At 32.1% G+C, this 10,521-nt stretch overlaps 1 protein-coding gene across 23 annotated transcripts in view; it reads left to right on the forward strand.

Annotated features, from left to right (window-relative positions):
* Positions 1 to 10,521, forward strand: part of LOC106871424 (poly(rC)-binding protein 3) — a 388,844-nt gene that overhangs the window by 303,459 nt on the left and 74,864 nt on the right. For 21 of the 23 annotated variants that reach the window (XM_052973806.1, XM_052973814.1, XM_052973807.1 and 18 more), the window contains 4 exons: positions 5,264 to 5,464; positions 7,393 to 7,471; positions 7,847 to 8,006; positions 9,915 to 10,034. In XM_052973806.1, the coding sequence (XP_052829766.1) occupies positions 5,264 to 5,464; positions 7,393 to 7,471; positions 7,847 to 8,006; positions 9,915 to 10,034 (560 nt within the window). The remainder of the gene's footprint in view (positions 1 to 5,263; positions 5,465 to 7,392; positions 7,472 to 7,846; positions 8,007 to 9,914; positions 10,035 to 10,521) is intronic. The other 2 variants (XM_052973817.1, XM_052973818.1) reach the window with 2 other exon arrangements.

The following is a 10,521-nucleotide window of genomic DNA, read 5'->3' on the forward strand; positions in this document are numbered from 1 at the left end:
GAATTGTTTAACAATTGCTAGTAAGCCCTTTAGTTGTTGGTCATTTTTTGCAAAGAGCTTTAAATCATCCATGTAAATGAGATGATTTATATTTTTATCAAACATTCTATAACTGTGTTGTATATCATTGAGCAATTGCAAGAGAGGTATTAAGGCTAGACAAAAGAGGAGTGGTGATAGAAAGTCAACCTGAAAAATGTCACATGAAATTCTTGCATCTCCAGCATTGAGAGATTCATTGTCACTGTTCAAAGTCAGTAATGTTCTCCATGATCTCATACTTACAAACAAGAAGTTATGCAAAATAGATGCTATTTTACACATTGCCAAACATTTCTTAATCCAGTTATGTGGTAGACTATCAAAATCTTTTTTATAACCTGCCCAAGCTATCAACAAATTTTTGTGTCATTTGTGACAATCTTCCAAAATCATCTTCTTGATGAGTAGCTGATGTTTACAACCATAGGACCCACGTTTACATCCATTTTGCTCATTAGGGAATATGCCACTTTTTATTAAAAAACGATAGGTATATTCAGACAAGACAGATGTTAGTATTTTATACATTTGTTGTTAAGCAGATTATGGATCTCAAATTTTTTGGTTCATTTGTTTCTTCATTTATTATTATTATTATTATTATTATTATTATTATTATTATTATAGATGTCACACTGTATGCAATATTGTGGGGTTGTTGATTGAAGATATTGTGTCTACAGGGGGTTTGTACTGTTTGTCAAGTCACAACAATGACCTCAGACAGTCAGTACTTTACGCAATATATGTGCAGTTCCAAGTAATGTCGATTTTTGTAATACTTCTAGATTGTAGGGTATTTTTAAGGTTTTCAGATACTTTTTCAGATTGGGTGGTATTGAACCCAATGCTCCAATGACAATAGGGATAAGCTTTATGTTCGACTCTCGTAGCTGCCACATCTTAGCGATCCCAATTATCAGGTCTCCATATTCATCAACTTTTTCTCTTTCTTTCATGATGATGTGTTGATCTTCTGGCACTGCTACATCCATTATTAAGCACTCTTGTTTGTCCCTCCTAAAGGTTACTATATCTGGCCTTTGGTGCTCTAACACTTTGTCTGTTTGGAAATCAAAGTCCCAGAAGATTTTTGCCTTTCTCTTTTCGTCCATGACCTTTTCCAGTGTATGTTGTTACCAAGCACCCATAACCTCATATCCATACTTATGGCAAAGTAGACAGTGGAGGTTTTGGGCTACTTTGTCATGTCTATGTTTGTACTAACAATGTGAGTCACACTTTTGACCCTCTTCCCATATATTCTGCAGAGGTTTGTTGTACTTGTGTGGTATATATTCTTTTTCACTTAGTTGGTATTCAGTGCCTGGTCCTGCACAGCGATGATTAGGCTTTCAGTATTCTTTTTAGGTCACCCTTGTTGAGCCACCTCTATGATGCTTCCTGGTCTTTTAATTTGTTAGTAGGGTTTCTTCTCTCTCATTGGCTGTTCTTGTTCAGAATTCATGAGCACTCTCAAGTCCATTTTTGTTAACGCCTTCTGCACAAGCTGTTTACCAAATATTCTGCAGTGTTTCTTCTTTCACTGTTGATGCACACTCATATGCTAATAAGCCCACATCCACCCTTCATGTACAGCCTGTATACATTTGCCTTAGGGTGGAGGGCACCATGCATTTCGGGTAGTGTGATTGAGTTGGTCAGTCTCTGCTTGTGCCCATCTCAGGATGAAATTGAGGTCCCCTCCCTTCAATTTCAAGCCTTGTGCCTTTCGTAAAAAGGATTATTATTGTTATTATTAAGGCAGTGAGCTGGCAAAATTGTTAGCACGCTGGACGAAATGCATAGTGGTATTTTGCCTGTCACTATGTTCTGAGCTCAAATTATTATTATCATCATTATTAGTCAGGCATACTTTTCCATAGCTTGTCTCTTTCAATGAGCTGCAAACCTGGATTAGGCATGGACCGAAGAGGGGCGCTTGGCACCTCAAGTACCGTCAAGCACTCACAGCCCTCCACCAAGTGGGCAATGCAGTTAGTGGTAGTTCCACTCTAGTGTTCTATAGAAGGCTAGTGGAGGGAAAGTGCAATGATGTTCTTAGGGAAACTCTGGGCATCGATGAAGATCAACTAACCAGTCTATTTTGGAGAACTTTTGGGCCTGAGCCTATGGATAACTTCCAGAAATCCCTTGCCTGGCAGTGCTACTGAGATGCACTGCCTGTTTGAGATAAAATTTACAGGCACGGAAGTGTTGTCAGCTGCCCAAGGTGTGCCCAGAACAATGAAACCATTCTGCACACACAAGTCCAGTGCCTGAGTATTGCTGACCTGTGAGTTTAAGTTGAACATCTGCTGTTGCATGCAGGATGGATCCAGTATCATCTGAATCCATTGTGAAGAATGAATTATTATTATTATTATTATTATTATTATTATTATTATTATTATTATTATTATTATTATTATTATTAGTAGTAGTAGTAGTATAGTAATAGTAAGGCAGCAGGCTGGTAGAATTGTTAGCATGCAGGAGGAAATGCTTAGCAGTATGTCATCTGTCTTTACACTCTGAGTTCAAATTCTGTTGGGGTCAACTTTGGATTTCATTCTTTCAGGGTCAATAAAATAGGTACTAGTCAAGTACTGGGGTCAATGTAATTGACTAGCCCCCTCCCACAGAATTTCCAACCTTGTGCCTTTGGTAGAAAGGATGATTATTATTATTATTATTAAGGCGATGAGCTGGCAGAATTGTTAGCACACCAGGTAAAATGCTTTGCGGTATTTCGTCTGTCTTCCCATTCTGAGTTCAAACTCTGCCAAGGTCGACCTTGCCTTTCATCCTTTCGGGGTTGATTAAATAAGTACCAGTTACACACTGGTTCGATGTAATCAACTTAATCCCCTTCCCCAAATTTGAGGCCTTGTGCTTCCAGTAGAAAGGATTATTATTATTATTATTATTATTATTATTATTATTATTATTTGTTCAAATAATCTGTTTTGCATTCTCCTGGTCAAGTACTTTAGATAGACAATTTCCCAAATTTGTGACTTTGTACCTTTGTAAAAACATCATTAGCATTATCATTGTGTCGATAGGATTTAGTTGTAGAAATGAGAAAGTAATGCCTGAAACTATTTAATCTCATAACTTTATGATCTAAATTCAAATGTCACAGAGGACTGACTTTGTCTTTCATCCCCCCACCCTAATAAATATTAGTCAAATATGGTGGTCAGTTATAGTGATATTACTTCTCTTAGTATATGTGACAGTGTGTCAAAAATCCTTATTGTTATTAATAGTGTAATAGTGCTGTTGTGCATTGAAACTGGATTTTAGGATTTAATTGCATCATCAAAATAATTATAAATTCTCGAAGAATGTGAAAAAATATTCTGGTTGAAAACGATAATTATTTCTAATTTTGGCACAAGGCTGGAATTTTAGAGGGAGGTGGCTAGTTGATTACATTGATCCTAGTATTTGAATGGCACTTTGTTTCATCAGCTCCAAAGGAATAGAAAGTAGGTTGACCTCAGCAGCATTTGTATTCTGAATATGATTATATAGAAAGCTGGAACAAATACTGCAAGGCATTTTGTCTAATGTTTTAATGATTCAATCAATCCACTGCTCTCGTGTAAAAAAATAAAACTCCCTTAAGTTTGCATTTCATATAAGATTCTAGATAATAACTTAATTATTTATAATATCATCACCTTAAATATCAACAAAGATATCAGGTCAATAATATATTAGGGAATCTTACTGAAGTTTGTGATATTTAGTATAAATTTTCATCATTTAAATATGTAGAAACATTTTCTGTGTGAAAAATTAGCTTTACTGTTGAAATTTGATTTTACCATAGCTATGGATTAACTAGAGCCTTGAGAGTGAAATATTGTTGATGGAAACTGTATGGAAACCTTGTGGAAGGACTGGTCCTGTTCTTGAGTGGCAAACTTATATTGTTGCCAGATTTAACAGCACCATTGACTTTCAAGTTCCTTTAGCAGAGTACACTCTGTTGAAAGTATTTGAGTCAGGTTTCAAATCTGAGGATGACTTTCTCCCTTCCTCCTTTCTAAGTTTTGGACATTTATAGACACTTCGTCTTCCTTTGACTAAGCTATTAAAAAAAAATTAAGAAACTGGTGAAATAAGAAAAGATTTGAAAATCTTTTTTTTAAATATTTATTATATGATTAAGTATAATGAATATAGGCATGACTGCAGTGAAGATGTTTGCTTCACAAACACATAGTTCTAGGTTTGATCTCTCTATGTGCAGTACCTTAGGCAAGTGATTTTTATTAAAGCTTCAGTGAAATTTGGGAGACATAACTGTGTAAGCCTATCTATCCATCTATCTGTCAGTCTGTCTATCTGCTAGTCAGCTAGTCAGAGGGAGTGATTGTATGTATCAGCCTGGGATGGCAGAATCAGTAAATCAAACCAAAATACCTTTTGGTAATTGATTCCATTCCAGTTATGTCCATTTAATCCAAGTTGTCTTGGCTCTTTTTCTTATGAGGAGGAGAAAATAGTCATTAAAAGGAAGCAAAGAATAACCAAAAAAAGACTTCTGTTTAATGTTTATGTGTATAAAATATCTTATAGTCTACTTAGTAGTTATGTAATTCTTTGCTTTGCAGTCTCAATCAATAGTCCTTCATTTAGACAAACCTTTGTAGTTAATATTGCTATTACTTTTATGAATATAATGAAGATTATATTCATAATAAAATTCCTATTATGTGATAACTGTTGAGCTCATTTAAAGACAACAAATGACAATCCAAAGGTTTTACTTCATTTGAAATGAAGCTGGAATATTGATATTTAGAATGATTGTTTATCAACTCATTCATTTTAAAACATTTATTGGCATCAAAACACCTAGAATATACTGAACATAGTAATTGCATTTTGTGTAAAAAGTTTTTGAAAGGTTCTTTATACAATCACAACCATTTTCTAGCAATTTTTATGGTAAACAAATAAATTGCGGTCATTATCTTTTCTTGCTTCATCTGGATTTTGTTTTTGGCTGATTGCTGATCTTTACATCTTTTCACAAATATTAATGATGAAATCAATGAAAAATAAGATGAGTGAGCAGAAAAATCATCCTTTTGTAACAGTTTGCTGCTGTTTTTCTCTCACTGGAATACTTTTAATTTCTTATTTTAATGAATTTTGTTAACACTTTATGACAAATTTAACAACTCTTCTAGTTTTTCAGGTCAACAATGGAGTGGCTACCACAGACCCTTTCTTACACTCTCCTACTTATCCTTTAAATTCCTTTTACCTTCCTTTTCTCCAGTCCCCTCCTAAGGGAGCAACCATCCCATACCGTCCAAAACCTGTAATGCCTCCAGTGATATTTGCTGGTGGACAGGCATATACCATTCAAGGACAAGTACCAGTTCCAAGCCCAGAAGTAAGTTTCTTTGTATTATTATTGATATTGTGCACTGTCAAACTTATAATTGGGCACTATTTATTACTATAGACTGCTTTGCAGTACTTAATTTCATCCCTTTGCATCCTGAATTCAAATAGCTTTTCCTTTCCAAGTTCAACAAAATAAATACTGAAATTAATGGGGTGCAATTGACCATATCCTCACACACAATTTAAGGCCTTGTGTTAATGTTAGAGATTTTTATTGTTAATGTTGACAAGAGTTTCAGGTGAGTAGTTTTTGAGTTATGTACATTGCAATTCAAGTTGTGGTGGCTCGAAACTTCTGAAGAGAGCTTGGCCATGATAATAATTGTGTCTCAGACAAGTTTGTGCAATTGGCAGTCTATCTGAAGTTTGGTTCTACACTAAACATATTGCTCCATTGAAACCTGTGGAAGTCAAAATACTTTTGGGAAGGAGTTTCTTTTTTTTTTTCTTTTGTGTGAGGTTAATTTTGACATTTCTTGTAAAATTTTAAAGTTTCTTTTGTTTGTTGTGAAAATTTTATGGTAATAAAAAGTATTTATTTAGAATGTGTGGTTGTGTATGTTGTTATATTTTATTGTGTGGTGAACACAGTATATGTGCTGTGTGGGTTGTGTTATAGTATTAGTAGAAAGTTGGTAGTATGAATTATGTTATTGAATTAAAAATGTCCTATTTATTTCTACTTTAAAGTCTTTGAACTTTGATAGTTCTCTTGTACTTCTTTTTTAGTTTTATGTTCATGTATCTAATCACTTTTTCATTTAAATGAACTATTAGGTTATATTAATTCAAGACAACCTTCAAATAAAGAAGTCTTTCCAATGTGTCCTTTCTTCATTTAAGGTGGCAGGATGTAATTTAAGAGAGATTTGGTTGTACATGCTCTCTCATTGGCTTGATATGTAACACTTTTAAATATGTTTCTAAATGTTGCTGTTATCTATTTATGTTCAGTATAGCTGTATTCACTTCATGTCCATAGCTACTAGATTATACTCTCCAGTAGTTCTTTATACAAGAGCTGGTGTTAATTACAACTGCTGGTGTTAATTACAACTGCTGCTCTATTTTGTCATTGCTAATTTGCATAAAGCAGTGGATTATAATATTTCTTTAACCTAAGGTGGCAAGCTTGCAGAATTGTTAGCATGCTGGGCAAAATGCATAGTGGCATCTCATCTGTCTTTATGTTCTGAGTTCAAATTCTGCTGAGGTCAACTTTGCCTTTCATCCATTTGGGGTTACTGAAATAAGTACCAGCTGAGAACTGGGGTTGATTTAATAGACTTATCCCCTCCCCCTGAAATTGTTGGCTTGTGCCAAAATTTGAAACCATTATTTCTTTAATCTATTTTTATGCAAAGATTAAGAGATATTTACTAAAAAGAAGTGTATAGATATTAGCTTTAAGTGATAGAGAGCATAATTTCCTTGGCAGGAAAATGCTGTTGCATTCATTAATTATTTAATCTAAATTGTAAAGTAAAGTTTGAGATTTGCTTATATGACTTTAGAAGTGAATTTCTAAAAGTGCTAAAAAGCCCATTAAACATATCTTACACAGTGTCATAGTACAGCATAAGAAATAATATGGGATATAACATATATGTATATTTCAAATATAAACTTTTTTAAAGGTTTATTAACCAGGATTATATTCCTTACTATGCTCCTAATATAGTCCATTATTATTTCATGCAAAGTAAAATTGTTAGTGCATCAGACAAAATGCATATCTTTCAGCTTTTTACATTCTGAGAGGACAACTTTGTCTTTCAGCCGTTCAACAAAATAAATACCAGTTGAGCATTAGGATCAATATAATCAAATATACGCCCTTCTCTAAAATATTGGCCTTGTACTAAAAATGAAAACCATTATTTTTACATGCAAGACATTTTATTTTAATTCTAGGTCAATAAACTGCATCATCAATTTTCTTTGGGACAGACTGTACCAATTATCCCTGCAGCGTCTCAAACATTGTTACCAGGTAATCTTTCTCAGAATCATTTAATATATTTTAATAAAATAATATATAAATACAATAATAGAATATATTAATATTTCATTAATATATGCTTTTAAATAACTAATACCTTCTTGAATAATGTATAAACTGTTTTGCTTCACTTATAAATGTATTTTAATAAGTAATGAATTTCATAGAATTCTTCTCAGCTCAAGAAATTAATTTAAGGTGATTCATTTTAAAATATCATCTGTTTCTTCATGTAATTTTTAAATAATTAAATAATGAATGAATTTATTGATATGCATTTGCTTTGTTTCATTCTTTTTGTGCCAGATAATATAGTTTATTATTTTATTAATTTTGTTTACTAACTAACTCTTTTTCTTAATACAGGACATCTTTCTCTCCCAGGTGTTTCTCCAGTTTCATTTTCTCGACCAAATAATGCAGCTGCTACAGTACAAAATAGTCAACAAACGACTGAAATGTCAATACCAAATGATTTGATTGGGTGTATTATAGGACGTGCTGGACAGAAAATCAATGAAATTAGGTATGATACTTTGGTATCAGAAAATATGTTTTCTATATTCTCCTACATCAGTTACTTTGTAATTAAGAATTTAATTCTTAAATTACTGTAGAGGTTTCTCTCAATAAATATCCTAATCCTGTGAGGAACTAAAGGTTTTGACAATGTAAGGTCTCTCCATAAAAATAGAACTATTACATGAATTCAGAGGAAATTTGCTGATACAATATAATAACCATTGATGTACATTTTGAATGTGACTTTTATCTCTTGTCATGTTACTTTCACATGCTAAGTTAGGTCAAATACAATTCCTTAGATATTGATTTCCTAATTAAATCACTAATAAATAAATAGAAACAGATATTAATAATACCACAAAATTCTAACTCACTGCTTAAGGTATTAACTGTTATTGTGCTTGAAAATTAATAGAAAAAATTCAAAGATATTTACATGCATGGTACAGACAAGAAATCTTTTGACAAGAATTTCTTTCTGAAATGTGGTTAAACTTTGTTTCTTGCACAAAAGAATTCTTAGTTCCAATTTTTGATCCCAAAACAGCAATATTTAACTGGTTTTATGCAGTTTAAGATCTGGACACAGGTGTATATAATGTCATACAGGACTTTGAGATGTAAAGAAATTTAAAAGTTAGTGATACACTAAAATTTTGAAGAAAACAGCAGCACAAAATATGTAGAATTCATGTAAAGTGTATTTATTTGACACTGATTTGTCTAAGCAAATCTTATCATCAAAGACTGGATGTGTTGAGATTTGTATGTGAATATATACATATATTAAGTGGAAGTACTTAGTATCAATTTAAGAGTGCCATTACTGTTATATTACTGTTATATTGTATACTGTAATTGAGGAATATATCATAACAGATAAAGCAGCTTTTATTACACATTTGTATTTCATTTCTACTGCTACTGATTTCAATCTATACTGAACAGATATACCTGTGTTGATATGTTTCCATTTCTTAAAATAATATTCACTTTTCATATATTTAAATTTGTTTACAATTGGAGACTTCTTGAACCAGTTGTCCTTATTCATTCATTCGTCATCATCATCATTTAACATCTATTTTTCCATACTTGTATGGGTCTGATGGAATGTGTTGAGGCAGATTTTTCCTATGGATAGATGCCTTCTTGTTGCCAACCTTCATAAGATAATATTTTACATGGCCAGACATGTTTTCCACCAAAGACTGGAAATGAATAACATCACTTGTATGACAGTGATGCTTGTTTACAACCATCACATGATATCAAAACACGTGTACACACAAACACAAATCTATATATGCATGCATTCATTCATACACACACCCTCACGCACACTGATCTTCACTCAGTTTCTGCTTACCAAATCCTGCTCCTAAATCTTTGGTCACTCTGTAGTTATGGTAGAAGACACTTAAAGTGGGACTGAACCAGCGACTGTATGGCTGGGGAGCAAGCTTTTCAACCATGTGTGTTTATTATCCTTATTGTCATGTATAATTGTTTTTGGTTCGTGAATAATATTGAGTGTTTATTTGCTATTTCATATAGTGTGTTATCAAAGATATACTACATTCCTTTTTAACAATGTACTGAAATTGACAGAATTAAACACTGATAATTAAGCAGGCTATTTATTTTTCCAGTTTCTACATAGTATATTTTGATCAAATTGAAGTTATAAATTCATATGAATGTATATAAAAAAAAGAAAATCAATAATATTGTTTAAGGCTTCATAAATATTTTAATGCAAATAAAAGTCATTTGATATAGAAAAATGGTACCAAAGAAAAAAATATATTTCAGTATTCAAATAATAAAACTATAATTTTTCTTTATGCCTAAACATCAACATTAATTTAAAGAAAAATATAAATTGTTATTTATCATTTTATTATAGACAAATTTCAGGTGCTACAATAAAGATTTCTAATGCAGAAGAAGGTTCTTCTGATAGAAAAGTAACAATAACTGGAACTCCTGATACAATTGGGTTAGCTCAGTACCTCATTAACACCAGGTGAGTTATGATTTATACATCTTTGTTAAATACATATCTTTTAAGGTTAGCTAAAATACGAATTAGATTGATATGAATACTATTTCATAAATGAGAAACAAAATAAATATTAAAATAATCATAGGTTGGTAGTAAATTTTACTTAGGTTTAAGAATCAGTAGCTTGTGAGTAGAAAATAAAAGGTATAGAAAGCACAATTGTATTTAAATAACTTAAGATTCTCTCATAACTAGTTGAAATACCAAAACATTTTCCAGAGTTTCTAAAGTTCTAGTTATAAGTTATTTCTGTCATGAAACATTAAAACCTAGTATGGTATTTAGTCAAATATCTCTCTAATAATTAAAAATATACATTTTGTTTAAGAGAATAAATATTCTTAGTTTACAGTATATGAATGTGTGTGTGCATGTGCGTGTGTGAATATGTGTGTGCATGTATGTATGTGTGTATATATATATATATATATATATATATATATATGTA

The sequence above is a fragment of the Octopus bimaculoides genome, chromosome 17 (assembly GCF_001194135.2).
Source record: "Octopus bimaculoides isolate UCB-OBI-ISO-001 chromosome 17, ASM119413v2, whole genome shotgun sequence".
Classification (NCBI taxonomy): domain Eukaryota; kingdom Metazoa; phylum Mollusca; class Cephalopoda; order Octopoda; family Octopodidae; genus Octopus; species Octopus bimaculoides.